The sequence below is a fragment of the Mobula hypostoma genome, chromosome 1 (assembly GCF_963921235.1).
Source record: "Mobula hypostoma chromosome 1, sMobHyp1.1, whole genome shotgun sequence".
NCBI classification, from domain to species: Eukaryota; Metazoa; Chordata; class Chondrichthyes; order Myliobatiformes; family Myliobatidae; genus Mobula; species Mobula hypostoma.
The window spans coordinates 196,069,200-196,092,014 of NC_086097.1; the positions used below are offsets into that span (position 1 = coordinate 196,069,200).

The 22,815-nt window shown below is 40.4% G+C and overlaps 1 protein-coding gene across 1 annotated transcript in view; it reads left to right on the forward strand.

Annotated features, from left to right (window-relative positions):
- Positions 1 to 20,874: 20,874 nt before the first annotated feature.
- The window catches only part of colec12 (collectin sub-family member 12), a 135,888-nt gene continuing 133,947 nt past the window's right edge, over positions 20,875 to 22,815 (forward strand). Inside the window, exon 1 of the mRNA XM_063062579.1 lies at positions 20,875 to 21,458. Within this exon, the coding sequence (XP_062918649.1) occupies positions 21,452 to 21,458 (7 nt within the window). The 5' untranslated portion in view covers positions 20,875 to 21,451. The remainder of the gene's footprint in view (positions 21,459 to 22,815) is intronic.

Genomic DNA, 22,815 nt, shown 5'->3' on the forward strand with positions numbered 1-22,815 from the left:
GTGATTAGATTTTTATGTAAGTTCTAAAACTAGATAAAGAGTACCCAGTTAAATAAATAACACAAAAACATTATACTTGTTCATTTATTTATTGAGGAAAATGATCCAATATTATTTTGGGAAATGTGTATGAACCTCTGGGGTAATGCCTCCTACAAAAGCTATTTGGAGTCAGGTGTTCCAGTCAATGAGATGAGATTGGACATGTGGGCTGTAGAGGTGCCCTGCCCTATAAAAAAGACACACAAAGTCAGGTTACTGACAGAGTCTGCTCTTCTCAAGAAAGATCTGTCAGAGTTGAAGCAGTTTTGTAAGGATGAATGGCCTAAAATTCCTCCAAGCTGATGTGCAGGACTGATCAATGGTTACCAGAAATGTTTGGCTGAAGTTATTGACAAGGGGTTGGTTGGTTGGGGGGGGGGGTCACACCAGATACTGAAAACAAAGGTTTACATACTTTATCCAATAAATACATGTAATATTGGTTCATTTCTCTGAATAAATAAATGAACAAGTATCATGTTTTTGTGCTATTTATTTAATGACGTTCTCTTTATCTAGTTTTAGGACTTGAGTGAAGATCTGATCACATTTCAGGTCATATTTATGCAGAAATAGAGAAAACTCTACAGGGTTCACAAACTTTCTAGCACCACTGTATTTGTCATAATAAGTGGAGCCTAACCCAAAATGTCAACCATATAACCTTAATGCTCACTGTTCTTTGACCTCAGCAAAGATGTTGAAGAGTTTTAGTATGTTCAAGTTATAGATATGACTATCGTTAAAGAAGCTTTGTATGGGAGTGCATTATTTCACCAGCTTAAAAAAATTGTGTCACTATTTTTGGAATATGTCAGTTTTGAACCATAGCAACACAAGTAAATGCTGCATAACTCATTCAGTTTCCTGACAATGTTGGTCTATGTTTCAACAGTGATATTGGATTTTGGAATATTTTCTATGTTCTATGTACAGACCGAAAAAATTCCTGTCAAAGAAATGAAAAAAATGAGAATCTCAATCTAATCAAATTTGTCTACCCCTCTATCTGCATATACCAGTAAAGCTGTTAAAACACTGTCATACAGTCTTCAGCTTTTAATCTCACATTCTTACAGCTGATTTTGTCACCTTACTCTGAAAGGTCATGAATATAGATTGATACACTTTACCAATAATTGAATAGCAGAGAAAATGCCACAAAAACACATTCAGCTATCAGCCACTAGATGGCTAACCATTCACAAGCAATGATCTTAGGTAGTTTCACAAGTTTGAGAATGACACACATTCACTCCTGCTGTGATGGCCAAGTAAGAACCACAAGTACCTTAACAAGTGGGACCGGAGGAGGCTGTGGGGTAGTGTTTGAGGTGGGCAGTTCATTTTGCTGCTTATGGTTGTGATGTATGGCCAAACTTCTCAATACCATCCTGAATGCTCCTTTGAGCAGTCACAGGCCAGAGGTTCCTCAGAATCAGAGGGGATGATACACTTCCTCAAGGAAGATTAGAGCATCCTGGGAATCCTTTACTCTGTCCACTGGGTAATCTCTGGCAACAGAAATTGGAATGGAGTGCTGTTTCAGAAGACTGGTGTTGTCTGCTCCATGCATTTTTCTTGGAGTTGTCATATTTAAAGATGAGTTTATTGTCATTTGCACAAGTACATGTATGCACAGGTGCAATGAAAAGCTTATTTTCAGCAGTGTTCTTAAGTACATAATATCAGGTACACAACCCTGACAGGGAAACATAAACATATTCACAATTTTTACAAGAAAGAACACAATTGGAACAGAAAAGTGATTCTAACAGGTTCCTCAGCACCAAGGCCATTCTCTTTTCTTGCTGCCACCATCAGGTAGAAGTTACAAGGGCCTCAGGACTTACACCACCAGATTCAAGAACAGTTACTACTCTTGAACCATCAGGCTCCTGAACAAAAGAGGATAACTACACTCATCTATTGTGATGTTCCCACAAACAATGATCTCTCTTTAAGGACTCTTCATGCTCTCATTATTTATTGCCATATATTTACTGTATATTTGCATTTGCACAGTTTGTTGTTGTCTCCACTCTTGCTCTTCCATTGATCCTGTTTACAGTTACTATTCTATAGATTTGCCGAATATGCCCACGGAAAAAAGAATCCCAGGTTTGTATGTGGTGACATGCATGTACTCTGATAATAAATTTTACTTCAAACTTCCCATAGTCACAAAATAAATTCCATCCATTAATCAGAATAATGGGCACATTCCAACAAATTGCATCTTGCATCTTGCTGTGATTGAGCTTCACAGAAAATGGGCACTCCTTAATATCTCATCAGGCTCGAAAGAGTCAACTATAAGGCTAGACAACACACATAGACAGGTTTGTCAGTAGCAAAACACCATAACCATGCTTGACTTTGCTCTCAAATATGTTCCATGAAGACAAGCTTTCAATGAGGTTTACTGTAGAGCATTCAGAAGTAATAATCCTGAACAATGTTGTTTTCTTCAAAACTCTAGGGTGCCAAATGCCTTTTTAAATTTTTCACAGGAAATCAAATAATTCAACACAGATTTTAATCGGCTGAGATACTGAAGGAATAACAATATTCTTTCAGCTGTGGAAAGCCACTTTTAAATTTTTGCAGCTTGTATTATTTTCATTCTGTTGTCATTCAGCACCTTCATGCATACATATGATTTACAAAGCATTTCCCAAACAAAGCAACAATAGTGTAATGAAAATATTGTATTCCAGCGTAATGTCATGTAATTTTGCAATAATCATTGAATTCTAAGAACAATTAGGTTGAAGGAAATATCTTAGTTAGTGTTTATGATTTGCCATTCCCAAGGCAGAGCATTGCATGACCAGGACACATATCAGGAATTTGAATCTGGAATCCATCACGACTTGCATGATTTTCTGCTCATTCATTTTAATGGCTAGAAATTCTATGCCCCCACAGTTCAGGCACACTGACACTCATGGCTGAATTCCCAAACCACACATTTGTCATACAAAATTTCTGAGTGCTATAGCGTAAAAGTTAAATTCTAGTGTCAAAATTCTATTCAGACATTGCTTTTAAACTATGTGGATAAAGGGAAATGTTCATGTTTGTCGTGTTTTAAAATCGACTTTCATCCATCATTAAATTAATTCTAAACAAGAGAAAATCTGCAGATGCTGGAAATCCAAGCAACACACAGAATGCTGAAGGAACTCAGCAGGCCAGGCAGCATCTATGGAAAAGAGTACAGTTGACGAAATCAGTTCTAATGTTAGGAAATAACATCTTTAAATTCCTTTTTGTTTGAAAGTCATATTTCCTTTGATCTTGCAGAGGTTTTGAGGGACTACAACATTTAATTTATTCTACTTGACATAAAATGAATTCTAGAATTAAGTAAAACAGTGTATTTAAATTGCAAATTCTGGTTCTTAGTCAGAAATATTTGGGCTTACTATACCATTGGAAGGTGATTTCACTAAAATCATAAGCATGTTGATGAAACTGCAGTTTTTTTGGTAGAATTCATGTACTTGAAGTAAAAAAAAATGTAAAGTGACATACTAGAAGTAAAGAGATTCTATAGATGCTGGCAATCCAGAGCAACATGCACAAGATGCACAAGTAACCCAACAGGTCAGGCAACATCTATGGAGGGAAATAAACAATCAACATTTCAGGCTGAGACCCTTCATCAGGACTGGAAAGGAAGGGGAAAAAGCCAGAATTAGAAGGTGAGGGAGGGGAAGGAGTACAGGCTGGCAAGTCATAGATAAAACCAAGACCGCTATTTTAATTCTACTTCCTACTCCCACACCGAAATGTCTGCCTCCTCTAAAGTAAAGTCAAATGTGAACTGGAGGAACAGCAATTCATATTCCACCTTTTCTCTCCATCTTTTTATACTGGCTACCTCCCCTCTTTCTTTCATTCCAAATGAAGGGTCTAAAGCCGAAATATCAACCATCTATTTCCTTCTATAGATGCTGTCTGATTCGCTGAGTTCCTCCAGCGGTTTGTATGTTAATCACTTTAAACTTAATTGGTTCAGTGCAAAATTTACTATGCTACTGTGTAACACTAGAAAAAGTAGATTAAAAAGATGTTGCATTCAATTATCAAGAAAATCTTCCAATCTGAGCATGCTGGTTTAATGGACAAAAGGACTAGATTGCAGTTTTCCAATCTTCTGACAGTCCTCAAGAATCCAGGGAATTTTGATAAATTGTAATCAACTCATCCAATATAGAACATAGAACAGTAAAGCACAGTACAGGTCCTTCGGCCCACGATGTTATGCTGACCTTTTAGCCTAATCCAAGATCAATCTAACCCTTTCCAAAGACATAGCCCTCTATTTTTCTTTCACTCATGTGCCTATCTAAGAATCTCTTAAATGTACCTAATGCATCTGCCTTTCCCAGCACCCCTGACAGTACAGTGCACGCATCCGCCACTCTCTGTGTAAATAAAATTACCTCTAACATCACACTCCCATACTTCCCTCCAATTCAAAGTTCAAAGTAATTGATTATCAAAGTCCAGCTGCTGGTGCGGGTAGAAACAGGATGAGTTGGCAGATAACTGTGTGGCTGAAAAGCTGGTGCAGTGGGTACGGTTTCTGGTTCCTGGTTCATTGGGATCTCTTCTGGGGGAGGTATGACTTGTACAAAAGGGACGGGTTGCACCTGAACCCGAGGGGGGACAAATATTCTCGTGGGCAGGTTTGTTCAAGCTGTTGGGGAGGGTTTAAACTAATGTGGCAGGGGTGTGGGAACCAGAATGAAGGGACTCAGGATAGGATGCATGGTAAAAAAGCAAAGATAGCGTGCAGTCAGACTGTCAGGAAGGGCATGTAGATGATAGGACAAAATTGCAGCCAGCTGGGTGAATATCGGTGCATTAGGGATGCAGAATCAAAAAGGGTAGCTAATACAGTACTCAAAGTGTTATATCTTAAACCATGGAATATAAGAAATACTATAAGGTGGATGATCTTGTTGCACTTTTACAGATTGTTGGATATGATGTTGTGGCCATCACTGAATCATGGCTGAAGGTTGGTTGTAGTTGAAGCTGAATGGCCAAGGTTACACATTGTATCAGAGGAATAGGAAGATAGGCAAAGTGGGGTAGCATGGGCCTGCTGGTAAAGAATGTCATCAAATCATTAGAAGGATGTTACATAGGATCGGAAGATGTTGAATACTTGTGGGTTGAGTTAAGAAACAGAAAAATAGAACATAGAAATCTATAGCGCACTACAAGCCCTTAGGCCCACAATGTTGTGCCGACCGTGTAACCTACTCTAGAAACTGCCCAGAATTTCCCTAGTGCATAGTCCTCTATTTTCTAAGCTCCATGTACCTATCTAAGAGGCTCTTAAAAGACCCTATTGTATCTGCTTCCACCACCGCCACCAGCAGTGTATTCCATGCACCCACCACTCTCTGAGTGAAAAACTTAACCCTGACATCCCCTCAGTACCTATTTCCAAGCACCTTAAAACTATGCCCCCTTGTGTTAGCCATTTCAGCCCTGGGAAAAATTCTCTGGCTATCCACACGATCAATGCCTCTCATCATCTTAAACACCTGTATTAGGTCACCTCTCATCCTCCATCACTCCAAGGAGAAAAGGCCAAGTTCACTCAACCTATTCTCATAAGGTACACCCTCAAATCCAGGCAACGTCCTTGTAAATCTCCTCTGCACTCTCACTATATTATCCACGTCCTTCCTATAGTGAGGTGACCAGAACCAAACACAGTACTCCAAGTGGGGTCTGACCAAGGCCTTATATAGCTGTAACATTACCTCACGGCTCTTTATCTCAATCCCACAGTTGCTTAATCCCAACACACCATACGCCTTCTTAACTACACTGTCAACCTGCGCAGCAGCTTTGAGTGCCCTATGGACACAGTCCCCAAGATCTCTCCGATCCTCCACACTGCCAAGAGTCTTACCTTTAATATTATAATCTGTCTTCAAATTTGAACTACCAAAATGAATTCTTTCAAAGGTTTAAAAGGTACATTTATTGTCAGAGAAATGTATACAATATACATCCTGAAATGCTTTTTCTTTGCAACCATCCACAAAAACAGAGGAGTGCCCCAAAGAATGAACGACAGTTAAATGTTAGAACCCCAAAGTCCACCCCCTCCTCCCGTGCGTAAGCAGCAGCAAGCACAATCCCCCCTCCCCCCAGTGGCAAAAAAAAAGTATCAGCACCCGTCACCAAGCACTCAAGAAGCAGCAAAAGCAACAGCAAAGACACAAACCTGCAGTACTCCAAAGACTACATTGTTTCACCTGGCATTTGACATACCACTGTCTCTCTGTCTCTCTCTCCTCTCTCTCTCCTTCACACGGAGGAGACGTCTCCATTCACACTTCACACTTATCTGGGTTGAAGTCCATCTGCCACTTCTCAGCCCAGTTCTGCATCCTATCGATGTCCCACTGTAACTTTTGACAACTCTCCAAACTATCCACAACACCCCTAACCTTTGTGTCATCAGCAAAGTTACTAACTCACCCATCTAATTCTTCATCCAGGTCATTTATAAAAATCACAAAGAAGAGGGGTCCCAGAACAGATCCCTTTGGAACACCACTAGTCACCAACCTCCATGCAGAATACGAACCACCTACAACCACCCTTTGCCTTCTGTGGGCAAGCCAATTTTCTGGATCCACAAAGCAGGGTCTCCTTGAGTCCCATGCCTTCTTACTTTCTGAAGGAGCCTTGCATGGGGAACCTTATCAAATGCCTTACTGAAATCCATATACACTACATCCACCGCTCTACCTTCATCTATGTGTTTTGTTACATCCTCAAAGAATTCAATCAGCCTCGTAAAGCACGCCAGCAGGGGTAAAGGACCCTGGTGGCAGTTATATACAGGCCTCCAAACAGTAGCTGGGATGTGGACCACAGATTACAACAAGAAATAGAAAAGGTCTGCCAAAAATCAAGCTGTGATGCTACCATCAATATACTCTGCACTGCACATCCATGGAAGTTTGTCAAAATTTTAGATGACACGGCAAATCTTCACAAACTTCTAAGAAAGTAGGGGCACTTAATTAATGACCTTAAAATTACGCCTTCTTGTATTAGTCAATATCTCTGCAGTAACTTCCTTTAGGACTGTAGGATGTCAGGACGTACGTTATCACATTGAGAAACTTGTTAGCTTTCAGCCATTTGCTTGCATTGTGCTTCTCGTCAGGTGAACAAGATTCATAGTCTACTCATAGTCTCATGGTTATTGTTTGGATGTTTTTTGTATCATCCACCACAAAAACTGATCCAAAATAATTATCTGGATCCCCTGCTGTTAAGTTGCAGCAGCACAGAGAGGGATTGCCTGATCATCATTATATTTCTTCTTGTGTATAATTTAGTTGCTATGTTTCCTACGTTCCTACAGCAACTACACTTCGAAAAGACTTCATTGGCTCTAAGATGCTTTGAGATGTCCTGAAAAGGATGTGAAGGTGCTGGATGCAATTGTCCCCCCAAGTTACAAATGATCATGTGGAACTGGCAGGCAAGAGAAAGATCAACCCTACATTCATTCTATTTTGCTCCCTCCTAAATCTTTTTATTAAAGTCCTGTGGAGCGATAAAGTACAAGTTGAGCATGGTAGCACTGGTGCTTTTCACCTCCAAGGTTATGAGGTCAAGAACCTCTCCAGGGATTCATGCAGCTAATCTAAACTGACACTTCAATGCAGTGCTGAGGGGAAAGTGCATGATCAAAGGCACTGATCTTCGGATCACATGTCAGATCAGATGCCTTTTCAGTTGCACATAATGGACCCTATGCCACTGAAAAATGGACTGCTTCTCTTGAGGATGGCCTTTGTCAACACCATCAAAGTGATTAATATCATATAGTTAAATTCTGGGAGAAATGAAGGAGAATCAGAACGTCTAGATTTTGTGAGCTCTGTTCTAGCTTTCTAAAAGCAGTGACTGTACACGTGGCGGGTATGTTGGCAGAGGCCTACCAAATTTGGGACTGGTTATTGAAAGGTAGTAACACACACAAAATGCTGGAGGAACTCAGCAGACCAGGCAGCATCTAAGGAAGTACATTTGAACTCTTTTAGAAAAGGGAATTTACAGGCCAGTTAGCTTTACATCAGTTGTTGGGAATATGCCATAATTCTTTACTGAGGACACTTCGAAATTCATAATATAATTCATAGTAGTGTTATAAGGTAGGATTTTCTTGCCATTACATATACTGTTCCAAAGGTTTGCTAGATTAAATCCTGGAATTAAATCTTCAACATTTCAAGCACATCAGGATACAATGCATACTTCATCTAAGTCCATGAAATGATAAGATCATACTATGGTCACCCAGTAGGTGTCAAGCAATCAATAAAATGATAAAACTTGTTAATGTGCAGTGTTCTGGAAGAGCGTATACAATGTTAGTTAGTGTTCACATAGCTCCAGGTGGTTCATGGGGAGATGTTGAATATTATTATTAATGCAGGTCGGAGATTGTTCAGATGAAGTACTCATTAATGCTTGGCTATTGAAATGCTCTGATTATGCATACTGTATATACCAGAGTTTTTCCTTTTCTTGCCATCCTTTAAGATATCTTCTTTTCTTTCCCGGGTCTGTAACACTGACTATTTATAGTTGATTTTACAGAGGATATAGCAAACCATAATTGCAATCAAATTGTCTTTCAGAACTGTACTAGCTAATTATCATATAAAATTATTGAGCTGTTGGGGAAGCCAATAATCTTAAATAACTAACTACCATTTTGGTAAGGCAAAATCAATTATATCCACTTCAGTGTTTGTTGCCATAGTTATGTCCAATGTTTCAACATCACAAAAGGTTTAACGACTTAATAAACACAATCCTCAATCTGAAAACTGCAAAACAATAATTCTGAAAATGAAATACCATTCTTTTTAGTGTATGTCTTGGTTGAGTTTACATTATAAAGTTTAGCAATTTTGTGTGTTTCCATTGGAGTAAAACACTGTGTGATGCCCTCCAGAAAAATGACTACAGATTTGTCCATGGGCTTTCAACACCCAGTTACGGAGGCAGCATAGAAATGCTCATCTCATTCCAATCCTCTCATTACATCCCCCTCCCACACACACTGACCAATAGATTCCTTAACAACACACAAAATGCGGGAGGAACCCAGCAGGTCAGGCAGCATGTACGGAGGGGAATTAACAGTTGACTTTTCAATCCGAGATACTTCATCAGGACTGGAAAGGAAAGAGAAAGAGACCAGAATAAGAAGGGGGGCAGGGGAAGGAGTGCAAGATAGCAGTCATTATGTGTTCCTTAAGAATTTTTAGGTTTATGCAGTCCATTTAGTCTATAATTCAATTAAACATCTATCTGTTCCCAATGACATTTCCCTATGAAAAACACGTGCACTTTATCTTATTAACAGTTAACCTTGAAGAAATAATTACCTTGTATTGTAAACTAGAAATAGACCAAATCTTCTTTCATGTGTATTTAGCGATGAAGCAATCTACTGAGTATAAACTGAAAATTAGCTCATTACATGAAACTACCACTAGACCATTAAAAAAAGTCAGCACTTGATTTTAATCATTTTAACCCTCTGATGAAAGGTCATTGGCTTGAAACGTTAACTCTGTTTCTCTCTTGCCAGCATTTTCTGTGCTTATTTCAGATTACCAACTTCTGCAGTGTTTTGCTTTCCGATTGCAAAAACTCATTGTTACCTGGTTGGGCAGTGGAAAGGAAATAAAGAAAGAAAGTGTACATATAAATCTGAGAACTGTGGAGGAACAACACAGTCTGATAATTAGGTTTAAATGTCCAGAGATGACGTAAGGAAAATGTGTAAATCTAATAGAAAAAAATGTTATTATAACATCCAGCATTGCTTTTCAAGACCCATCCATTTCTTAATGACAATAAGAACATAAGACATAGGAGCCAAATTATATCATTCAGCCCATCAAATCTGCTCACCATTCTATTGTGGCTGATTTATTATCCCTCACAAACCTATTTTCCTGCCTTCTTCCCATAACCTTTAACACCTTTACTAATCACAGAACTATTAAGCTTTGTTTTAAATATACCCCATGACTTGGCTCCACAATTGTCAATGGCAATGAATTCCACAGATTCACTGCCCTGATCACCACCTAACTGTCAGAAATATTACCTCTAAAAACAAAAATTGTGTAGTTTGATGCCTCATTCCAGAACCACAAAACATATTAAATATTTACACTGAAAACATTTAAAAGTACATGGCAAACGGAACTATACTCATTGTTGAGAATGCCTAAAACTGAACCACACAGAAACAATAACTTGGAAATATGAAAGTCTATTCACACAGCAAACTCCCAGGAGTATCCAAGAGAATCTCACTTTCCAGTCACAGTCTCCCATGATACCTAATAGATACCACAGTGCATCTGGGATGACTACATTCTATGGCAGTCTTTATGATCATCTATCTATGCAAAGAAAAGAGCAAATCCATCAGTTTTTAGGGGTTAGACATAGACGTGTATTGCCATATAATGTGTAAGTTCAGTATCAGGAAAGAGCTTGGGTTTTACCTTGATCCACTAGTTATAGAAGTCACTTTTGTCTTGTGGTCACGGTCCCGATCGTTAATTCCCTATTTTCTCCCAATTTCCTTTGATTGTGCAACGGTTCTGACCGTTAATTTCCCATTTGCTCCTAATTCTCTTTAATGATGGCACACCTGGTTTTCATCAGGACCTGCAGCATAAGAACCCCGGCGTTACAACCACCAGTTCCCAGATCGCTGGTTTTGCCTGTGTGGTAATTGACGTTTCCCAGCCGCTTTGGACTGTGTGTTCTAAGTTTTTCTCAAGTACTGAGAATTACCTGTGAAACTCAAGTCACTTTGTGTCACTGTCAAGATCAGTTTTCTAAGTTCTTCTCCAGTTCTGAGGTTCCCCTGTGAAACCCAGCCTCTCTGTGTCAAGGTAAGTCTTCTAAAGTTTTACATCAGCACCGAGGTTTGCCTCTGTAACTCCGTCTCTCCGTACCAAGAAGAGTTTTGTCCGTTGTTTCTTTCTCTGCACTCTGAGTCAAGATAAATTCTGCCTGTTTCCTGCCTTCCTGCTCTCCCTCCTGTTGCCGTTCATGTCGGCATCCTAACTAAATCTGCGTGCTTGTGTCCTGCACTTGGGTTTGCCTCATCTGCTCATTGCAACAGTGGTAGAAACCAAGTTACTAGTTTATTGGATTCAATTTGACACGTTGAAAGGATGGGATTTAAAACTTAGCTTCTGAGTTGCTTGCCATAGCCCGATTATTACAGCATTTTACTGTAGAATGCATACAATTCAAGCCTTACCTATTTTGTGGTACAAAACACTGCATTTATAAATTATACTTAAAAATGTATTTATAGTCATACTGAACTCATCTACATTGTTTATTCAACCCTCTGTCATTTGGTGCCAAGGATGCCCTTCCAATCTGTTTTTAGAACATGCAAGCTGAATCATATCCTCTCGAGAATAATTCTCTCTGCTCAGTGCAGTGTGGCCAGATTTCTGAAAATTATGAGAGTTAAGGATTGTTCTGGAGTTAAGACATTATGGATTAACTAAAATGAGAACCAGTTTTCAAAAAATAAAACCTATATACAATTTATCCTCCAACTGATACTTTGTGGCTAGTGAATCTGATCATTGGGTGTGGGACATTCTGATTCTGTCCCATTGAAACTACATAGGGAAAGACACTAGATGAATGGTCCTGCTATCAGCACTATGTTAAAGTTGCAACCAAAAAGTTCTACTTTAACTTCATCAGTCCACAGGACTTGTTTCCAAAATGCATCAGTCTTGTTTAGATGTTCCTTTGAACTTTTTGAATAGAACTTTTTGGCTGCAATGAGCAAAGGTATGTTTGGAGAAAAAAGGGTGCAGAATTTCATGAAAAGAACACCTCTCCAACTGTTCAGCAGGGGGGTGGATCGATCATGCTTTCAGCTTGTGTTGCAGCCAGTGGCACGGGGAACATTTCACTGGTAGAGGGAAGAATGAATTCAATTAAATACCAGAAAATTCTGGAAGTAAACATCACACCGTCTGTAAAAAAAAAAGATGAAGATGAAAAGAGGATGGCTTCTACAACAGGATAGTGATCCTAAGCACACCTCAAAATCCACAATGTACTACCTCAAGAGGCGCAAGATGAAGGTTTTGCCATGACCCTCACAGTTCCCCGACCTAAACATCATCGAGAATCTGTGGATAGACCTCAAAAGAGCAGTGCATGCAAGACAGCCCAAGAATCTCACAGAACTAGAAGCCTTTTGCAAGGGAGAATGGGTGAAAATCCCCCAAACGAGAATTGAAAGACTCTTAGCTGGCTGTAGAAAGCCTTTACAAGTTGTGATATTTGCCAAAGGGGGTGTTACTAAGTACTGATCATGTGGGGTGCCCAAACTTTTGCTTCGGGCCCTTTTCCTTTTTTGTTATTTTGAAACTGTAAAAGATGGAAATAAAGAAGTAATCTTGCTTAAAATATTAAAGAATATGTCATCTTTAACTTCATGCCTTTTGGAAATCAGTTCATCTTTTACTCACTTAGCTATTCACAGTAACAGAAATGTTGACTGGGGTGCCCAAACTTTTGCATATCACTGTATATAGGGTATCTGGATTTTTTACTTGGGCTTTTGAAACAGACACCTGTATTGAATATTCAGAGATTCTGCTGCTGTGGTGTGCTACCACTGATTATATGTAATTTTGTAAATTGACCTGACTATATTCAAAATGTTAAAGAACTGAAAATGTAGTTAATTGTTTATTATTATCTTTGTGCTGGAGAAGTATAAGACATCGTGTCAGGAGGGTGAAATTCTCCTGGGCTCCCTTCCCTGAAAATTCGCTGTATGAATAAAGAATTTTATGTTTTTCAGCTACAGCTTCCACGTGGCCTAGTTTTCGTCAGTCACAACAGTACCAAATATTGTATGTTTCACTGCCAATATTCATACACCAGTGAGATGTTGGAAAATCAGAATCATTTTCATTAAAGGCTGAAAATCAACTTGTGCATTCAATTAAACCATTGACCAGGGTGAGCATTACAATCCAATTATAAATTAGTCACTAGCAATAAAGAATGAAATTGACCATGAACTTTCTGTGATAATTATTGCATTTGGATTTGTTTCCTTTCTCGAAGATGGCCATGGTTATTACTTGACCCATCATATTCAACCCAGCCACAGGATGTAAGTTGATGAATTAATGAATGATATCTCCCTCTATCAAGTTTTAGAACTTCAAAAAGGATCACTCTCTGCTTCCAAGTTGTTCAGGGGCTGTAACAAAATGATTGCGGTGTTACAGAGTTAAGGGACAGAGTTATACTTGTGGAATCCTTTTAACGTGTTCCCTTCTCTGAGGGTCATCAGCTTGTCAGGGTGGAGAGGCTTGTGAGTTCCTCAGATCCCAAGAGCGATGCCGCCTGGAATTTAGCTTCTGGTAGGGTCACCCATGGTGGTTAGGTCAAAGATAAAGAGAAATCCAACCGAGACCTCAACGGTGGAGCAGGCAGAAGACGATGACACATCACAACAGCAGTGAAGGTGGAGGAAGGCTGCAGCAGTGAAGGGTCTTTAGTTGTCTTGCATGCCATGCCACTGGATCCTGACCCTGACCTGTCAAGGGCCGTGTGAGGGCTGCCTCTGCATCAACCTCTCCACATTAAAGAAAATCACGCACAGGTGTTCTCCATTAAGAGAATAACCCCTTGGGAGAACATTAGAATCGACTTGAGTGATCACACTACTAATGTGTTCCATACAGAAAGTGTCACCTGTCATTCACCTGTCTTTCAGCTCTGCTCTTCACTCTCGGTGGGATGGGTCCTTCACATTTAGGACATAGATGGTCCTGAGCACACTGAAGAAACTGTTCACGCCATGATTAGTTCTGTTGGTCATCAAGGGTTATAAATAAACTGCAAAATGACCAGATGCAACAAATTAAGGACAATGGAAGTAAACAAAACAAATATCTTTATTGTTGCCTTGTGTGGAAGGAGTAGAGCCCACTATTTTGTGAGACTGTTGTCAATGCGATACACAGCGACGTTTTGCGGGCTGCTCACAAAAATTCAACATACCTCTTCTGAACTATTGTCACTGCAATCTGCAGCCTGTATTATCCTTTTAAGTAACGTACTTCCAAACAGTCTTAACAAACTAGCAATTTTACGATATCCAGAAGGACTCGGCAGACTCAACCCTCAGAAAAGCAGGTAAGACACCTTTCAGTGGACAAAGGTCCATTGCTATAGCCGGAAGAGAGAAAGGGTGGGAAGGCTTCAAGCCAGGTTAAGACGGCGGGGTGTCAAACTCTCTCTACGCAGTATCTTGTTAGCAAATGTGCAGTCTCTAGAGAACATAAGGGCAAGATTGGAGGGAAATGAGGTATTGCTGCATTCTCTGTTTTATTGAGACGTGGCTCACCCTGGACAGGCCAGATATGGCAGCCAGACTCGAGGGCTTATTGATCTACTGGATGGACTGGACTGCTGATTTGAAGAGAGCAAAAAGTGGGGTTCTGTGTTTCATGCTAAACACGTCATGGTACTTGGACTTAGCAGTCTTGTTGCACTCTTGTTCTCCCTAACTGGAACACTTAATGACTAGTGCCATCCATTATATTTACCGAGAGAGTTCTCCTCTGTGAAACACAGCACAGTTTGCATACCGCCAATGGCTGTTGTTAAACAAGCACTCGATGTTTTGAATGTCATGATTGGCAAACAAAAAACGGTTAGCCCCGACACGTTTCAAATCATTGCTGGGGACTTCAATCAAGCTTGCTTGAAAAAAATCTCTGCACTATTGTCATCAACATATCACCTGCAACACAAGGGGACCCAATACACTCGACCACTGTTATGCTACCACTCCATTTCTAGGCTGCATTTCAGGAAATCTGAACATCTGGCTGTCCTCCTCCTCCTGCTTGCATACAGGCAAAATCTAAAGAGCAAAGCTCCAACAGTAAAGACAGCAAAGATGTGATCACGGGAGGCAGACTGTTTCCAGTCAGTGGACTGGGCCATGTTCAAGGACTCATCAGAGGATCTAAATTATCACGCTTAGTTATGGATGAGGTTGTCCCCATGCAGCGGTGAGTGCAATGCTATTGCAACCCAGGATATTCTGGAGTTCAGAGTTCAATTCTGGTACCGTTCTGTAAGGATTCTCTGTACATCTTCTCTGAGGAATACATGAGATTTCCCTGGATCCTCTGGTTCCCTCCCACAGTTGAAAGATGAACCAGGTAGGTTACATAGTCATTGTAAATTGTCCCGTGATTAGATTAGTTTTAATCAGGGTTGTGGGGTTGCTGGGGCAGTGTGGCTCGAAGGATGGAAAGGGCACTTTATCACTAAATAAAATAAAATCATCTAGAATCTTCCCCAACCAGAAGCCCTGAGTGAACCAAAAGACCTGCAGTCTGCTGAGGGCCAGATCAGTCGCATTCAGGTCTGACAACCAAGTAAAATACAAGAGGTCCAGTTACGACCTCCAGAAAGCCAACTCGCATAAGGATGCTTGACAGCTGTGGAAGGGCTTGAATGCTATCACCCCCTACAAGGTAAAACCAAACGACATGTGTGACAACAAGGCTTCACTCCCCCATGAGCTCAATGTCTTTTATGCTCGCTTTGACCAACAAAACATGGAGGCATCTTCACGAGCTCCCACAGCCCCCAACGACCCTGAGATTTCAGTATTTAAGGCCAACATGAGGGTGAACCCACAGAAAACATCTGGCCCAGATAGGGTATTTGGCCGAATACTGAAGACCTGTGCTGATCAACTGGTTGGAGTGTTCACTGAGATCTTTAAACTTTTGCTTTGGCAGTCTGAGATACCCACCTGCTTCAAGCAGGCTTCAGTTATACTGGTGACCTGCCTCAATGATTGTCGCTCAGTGGCACTTATGTCCACTGTGATGAAGTGCTTTGAGAGGCTGCTGATGAAACATATCAATTCCTGCTTCAGGAGCAAATTGGATCCACTCTTATTTGCCTAACGTCACAACAGGTTGACAGCAGATGCTATTTCTCTTCACTCAACCCTGGAGTATCTGGACAGTGATGATCTTCATTGACTGCAGCTCAGTATTTAATATAATCACCCCCTCAAAATTAATCAATAAACTCCAAGAACTAGTCCTCAATTCCTCCTTGTGCAACTGGATCCTCGATTTCCTCACTAACAGAGCCCAGGCAGTTCAGCTTAGCAACAATATCTTCTCCACAATCACCATCAGCACAGGTTCACCAGAAGGCTATGTGATTAGCCCCCTGCTCTACTTGATTTATGCTTATGACTGTGAGGCCAAGCACAGCTCCAATCCCATGTTTAATTTTGCTGGTGACATCATTGTCATTGGCTGATTCAAAGGTGGTGACGACTCAGCATATAGGAGGGCAAGTGAAAATCTGGCTGAATGGTGCCACAACAGCAATGTCTCACTCAATGTCAGCAAAACCAAAGAGCTGATTATTGACTACCAGAGGAGGAAACTGGAGATGAGTTATTAACTTCAAACTTTCTGCATAATCACTCAAAGAGTTGAACTACATGTGCACGTAACGAGAGCTGTATAACTCATCTCCTTCTACCTTAGGCCACGAACTTATCAATCACCCATGCTGTGGACCAGAGAAGGGATCCATAAGCTCCATGACCGCTGGACTCAGTGTGTAAACGTAGGAGGGGACTATGTTGAAATAGGCCATGAACTTATCAATCACCCCTCATCATTTTTGTGTTGATACAATAAAGTGCAACTTTTGAATCGATTACGATTCACATGGTCACTTACCTAATCTAAGGTCGTTGACTGAGGTAAGGGTCAAGAGTTCTCTGCAAAATATTGGATCTTCTGTGCCATTTGCAAGTCCCATTTGTCCTTTTAGGTTATGAAATTTATGTTGGGTCTCTAAGGTGACTAAAAGGAATAGTCTTTCATTAGTAGCAAAGCAATATCATTTTTACAAAACCATATTAAACAAAGGAATTAAGGGCAAGAGTAGGCCATTTGACCCTTTGATCCCACTTCACCATTTAATTGATCCTGGCTGATTTCCATATTTAATACCTTGTTCCTGCATTTAAAACTGATTTGCATAGAGATTAAAAGTTCAGGAGTAGAGTTCAAAGGTGGGGGGAAGGGAGGGAGAAACACAAGGTGATAGGTGAAACTGGAAGGGGGAGGGGTGAAGTAAAGAGCTGGGAAATTGATTGGTGAAAAAGATACAGACTGGAGAAGGTGGTGTCTGATAGGAGAGGACAAAAGGCCATGGAAGAAAGAAAAGTGGTGAGAAGCAACAGAGGGAGGTGATTGGTAGGAAAGAAGATAAGGTGAATGAGGGAAAAGGGGATAGGGAATGGTGAAGGTGAGGTAGGGGGCATTACCAGGTTCAAGAAATCAATGTTCATGACATCAGGTTGGAGGCTACCCAGATGGAATACAAGGTGTTGTTCCTCCAGGCTGAGTGCAGCCTCATCATGACAGTGGAGGAGGCCATGGATAGGTATATCAGCATGCCATCAGGTTTATTTCTCCAGTCCTGCTGAAGGGTCTTGGCCCAAAACATTGACTGTACTCTTTTTCCATAAATGCTGCCTGGACTGCTGAGTTCCTCCAGCATTTTGTGTGTGTGTTGCTTGGATTTCCAGCATCTGCAGATTTTCTCTTATTTCTGTATAGAGATTTCTTCTTTCACTGTATAATGAATATCTGGAATTTTCTGCCCAGGAGGCCAGATCATAAAACATAGAAAATTATAGTGCAGGAATAGGCCATTTGACCTACCATGTCTGTGCTGACCAAGATGCTAATCTAAATTAAACCCCTCTGCCTTGCAGATGGTTTATATTGCTCTGTCCCCGCCTGTTCATGTGTCTGTGTAAATGCCTCTTACATGTTGCTATTGTCTGCGCTTCCACTATCTCTTCTGGTAGTGTGTTCCAGGCACCTACCATTCTCTGTGTAAACAACTTGCCTTCCAAATCTTGTTTAATCCTGCCCCTCCCAGCTTAAATCAATGCCCTCCAATGTTTGACATTTACTCCCAGGAAGAAGCTCTGACAATCTACTTTATCTTTGCCTCCCATAATTTTATCTACTTCTATCAGGCCACCATACCTTCATGCTCCACTCTTAGCTTCTTACGCTCCAGAGAAAACAATTCAAATTTGTCCAGCCTCTCTTTATAGCTAATGCACTTCAATATACAGTAGGCAAGATCCTGGTGAAACTCTTGTAGTTATTGCCCCCTCTGAAAAGCATCCATATCTCTCCTATAGTGTGGCAATCAGAACTGCTCATAATACTGCAGATGTGGCCTAACAAAAGTCTTATACAGCTGCAACATGAATTCCAATTTTTTACACTCAGTGCCCTCACGGATGAATGCAGGCATGCCATTTGTTACCACCATATGAACTTGCGTTGGTACTTTCAAGGAGCTATGGACTTGGACCCATGATCCTTCTACATATCAATGCTCCTAAGAGTCCTGACATTTACTGTATAATTTCCTCGTGCATTTCAATTCCTAGAATACTTGTACAGATTAAACTTGATCTGCCATTTCCCTGCCAAATTTCCAACAGATCTATGTCCTTCTGTATCCTCTGACAACTTTCTAGCCAAAATTCCATCAATTTTCATGTCTTCTGCAAACTTACTGATCAAACCACCTACATTTTCATGCAGATTATTAGCCTATATTAAAAACAACAGAGATCCTAATGCTGATCCTCATGAAACCACACTGGCCATTTCCTCCAGTTAGTAAAACATGCCTCCACTGCTGCCTTTGTCTTCTCGAAGTTCGAAGTTCAAAGTTGAGTTTATCATCAGAGTACATACATGTCACCACATACAACCCTGAGATTCTTTTTCTGACCGCCTACTCAGCAAATCTATAGAACAGTAACTGTAAACAGGATCAGTTTGTACAAACTGTACAAATGCAAATATAAATAAATAGCAATAAATAACAAACACGAAATAACAAGATAAAGGGTCCTTAAATTGAGACCATCGGTTGCAGAACCATCAGAAGTAGAATAATTGTAGATATCCCCTTTTATTCAAGAGTGTAATGGTTGAGGGGTAGTAACTGTTCTTGAACCTGGTGATGTAAATCCTGAGGCACTTGCACCTTTTACCTGGCAGCAGTGAGAATAGAGCATGGCCTGGTGGTGAGGATCTTTGATGATGGACGCTGCTTTTCTACAGTAATGTTTCATGTAGATGTGCTCGATGGTTGGGAGGTCTTTACCTGTGGTGTACTGGGCCAAATCCATTACCTTTTGTAGGACTTTCTGCTCAAAGGTGTTGGTGTTCCCATCCCAGGCCATAATGCAGCCAGTCAGCACCCTTTCTACCACACATCTATAGACGTTTGCCAAGGTTTTTGATGACATGCTGAAACTCTGCGGACTCCTGAGGAAGTAAAGGATATAGTCAAACAAATTTTGGACCCAATTTACCAACTCACTGAGTCCCATGTGACTTAATGTCTTGCACAAACCCACCAGAAGAGACTTCGTCAAATACTTTACTAAAATCCATATAGACAACATCCATTGCCCTGTACTTAACAATCATCTCTATCACTTCATCAACAAACTCAATTAAATTTGTCAGACATTACCTCCCCTGCACAAAGCCATCTCTAATAAGTCCCTGCTTTTCTAAATGCAAGTAAATCCTATCTTTAAGAATCTTCTCCGATAATTTTCCTACCAACAATGTAAGGCCTATAATTTCCTGTTGCCCTTCTTAAACAAAGGGACAATATTGGCTATTCTCCTGTTTTCTGGCACATTGCCAGGAGCTAAAGAAGATACAAAGATTTCTGTTAAGACCCTATCGATCTCCTCCCTTGCTTCCCTCAGCATCCTCGGATAGATCCCATCAGGCCCTGGGCATTTATCCACCTTAATGTTTTTCAAGAGACCCAACACCTCCTCCTTCCTTTAATAGATATTTTCAACAGACCTCTCCTTACTCTTGCCACCATCCATTTCCTTTCTTGCTAAATACCAATGCACAGAACTCATTAAGGAACTCACCACTGTCTCCGTGTATAAATTCATTCTCTTGTGCTAGAGTAGAGTCATCCTTTCCCTAGCTACCATCATGCTCCTAAACAGCAAGGCAAATAAGAGGGACTGCGTGGCCTCTTCCAGCTCCATTTTTGTGTTCTTTTGCTTTCTCTCCATATCCCTTGGTCTCCTTCACCACTGGTACCAGATCTTTTACTCGGCTCCGTTCTGCATGATCTACCCCATGCCCTTAGGATGTCACCTGGGTTAGACTTTTCCAACATTGAGAATAGCCTTCCTGCATCTAATATGTATTTTACCATAACGATTTTAGTATTTTGATGGGGTCAGACTCAGGCGAATACAAGATCAGTTGTTCAAACCTTTTTCTCTTAAGTTAATTCTGACATTCCTGGAATTATCTTAGTGAATCCATCTTCTGTCTATGACACTGCCCTATATTTCCAGTCTGAAGTGAAAGAGATGGGTCTACATATAAAAATCTATGGAACCATATTTTTTTAATATATATATATATATATAATGCAACAAAATGGTGGGGGATTCCAACATACTCTGCCGTCTTAGAATTCCTGTTCAGTTTTCACAATACCCCTGACGATTTCAAAGCTTGCTAATAACACTAGAGGAGCAGGAGGAATGTTTCAGCAAGGGAGTGACGTTTTGCACTTTGAAGCCAAATGAAAACCAGATTTTGTTGCGCTCATTTCTCTTAGGAGTCATGTAATGTGTAACACGATCAGGACATATTCGTTCGTATTCGGCCAAAGCATTACCTGAAGCTGTGGAGGAATGTGTGTTCATCCTCACTGTATATAAATGTTGGGAGAGTAGGCAGATGATGAAAACGTGCTAGAGGAGAGCTTGCAGTCTGGGTACTTCCTTTTACGTTTTACATTTTTGTGGTCTGCTTGTAGCCAGTGGATTAAATCCTCTACTTAAAACTTTCAAAGATCCAGACACTTTGCTTTCTGCAGTTTGTAATCCGAGAGAGCGACACTCTCAGTGCAAGTTTGCCGGCTTTCCAATATCAGCGGATATTCCGAATCTTGTTTTATAAACGTTTTCATTTTCGCATATCTTCAAAAGAAATTCCAAGTATATGAAGTTTGAACGTTCTGGATTCCCAATTTCTCAGATGTAATACATTGATATTTATAGAAAGTTCCAGCATGAGAGGTGCCAAGAACAATTAAAGAGGTTATATTTTTATTTTGAAACTATAGTTTTCTTCCCTTTTTGTGTCTCTTCACCCACGAAATGAAAGGTAGGTCCGAAGTTAGAGCGAAGTGTTACCGTATTTGCACGTTTAATGCTAGAAATCGCTGCTGTTTCGATGATGTGATGATATGTCCTTGAATGCTTTCTTCTATTGAAAATGTTTCAATGTGAACTCTTAGAAATGTCTAACTTATGTCATAACCCGATTAATTTTGTTAAAATTAGCTATTCTTAATGTGGCACTTACAGCACAAGAGATTCTTAATATTATTTATGTTTAATCGTGGATTAACTTTGCCGCTACTTTGTTATGTTGGGTCGACGCTGCTTTCTGCTTGGTAAAGTGTTCGAAAGCAGCGGAGGAGAAGGAGTAAAACATAAAACCATAACGTTGCTCATAAATGTTCCGAAACTTAGTCCAAAATGAATAACGATGGATCGACTTCGCAATCCGAAATTTCCAATCATCTTGTTTACATTCTGAAAGCAGGAATTTTGACCTCGGGGTATTCAATGTCTTTTAATTCGCTTTCCTAAAAAAATAACATCTGGTAGTAATTTTGTGGCAACGGGACTAGAACTGCTTTCCTCGGCTGCTTGGAGTGGTTTTGAAATCTCCAGCAAAGGCAACATGCAGACATCACAGGAGAAAACGTTTGGTTGCTATACAGTTCTGGAGTCGCTCTAATCGCAGCCCTTCTGTAAATTTATGTTTGTATCTTCATCAATGACATGCATTTATATCGTACTTTGAAGATAGCAAAATGTCCCAAAGCACTGACTGCCCTATATATAAAGTTCAACCGTGAGTCCCAAAAGGAGATATTAGAATAGAAGACTCAGAGCCTGGTCAAAGAGAAGGGTTTTTAAGGAGAGTTTTGAAAGGGGAATGGAATTTCAGGGGCAAGAGCATCTGAAGCTGAAGATATGGACCACCAGTGGAGAATTACCTCCAGATATGGATGCATAGAAAGGATGATAGGGTACAGGAAACGTGGTGTACAAAGGCTGATGTAAGTCTTGTCAACAAAAGAAAAGCTTAGGAAAGGTTAAAAAAAACTAGAAGATTATAAGGCCAGCAGGAAGGAGTTTAAGAACGAAATTAGGAGAGCCAGAACCGGCCATGAGAAGGCCTTGGCAGACAGGATTAAGGAAAACCCCAAGGTATTCTACAAGTATGTGATGAGCAAGCGGATAAGACACGTGAGTATAGGACCAATCAAGTGTGACAGTGGAAAAGTGTGTATGGAACTGGAGGAGATAGCAGAGGTACTTAATAAATACCTTGCTTCAGTATTCACTACGGAAAAGGATCTTGGCGATTGTAGGGATGCTTTACAGCAGACTGAAAAGCTTGAGCATGTAGATATTAAGAAAGAGGATGTGCTGGAGCTTTTGGAAAG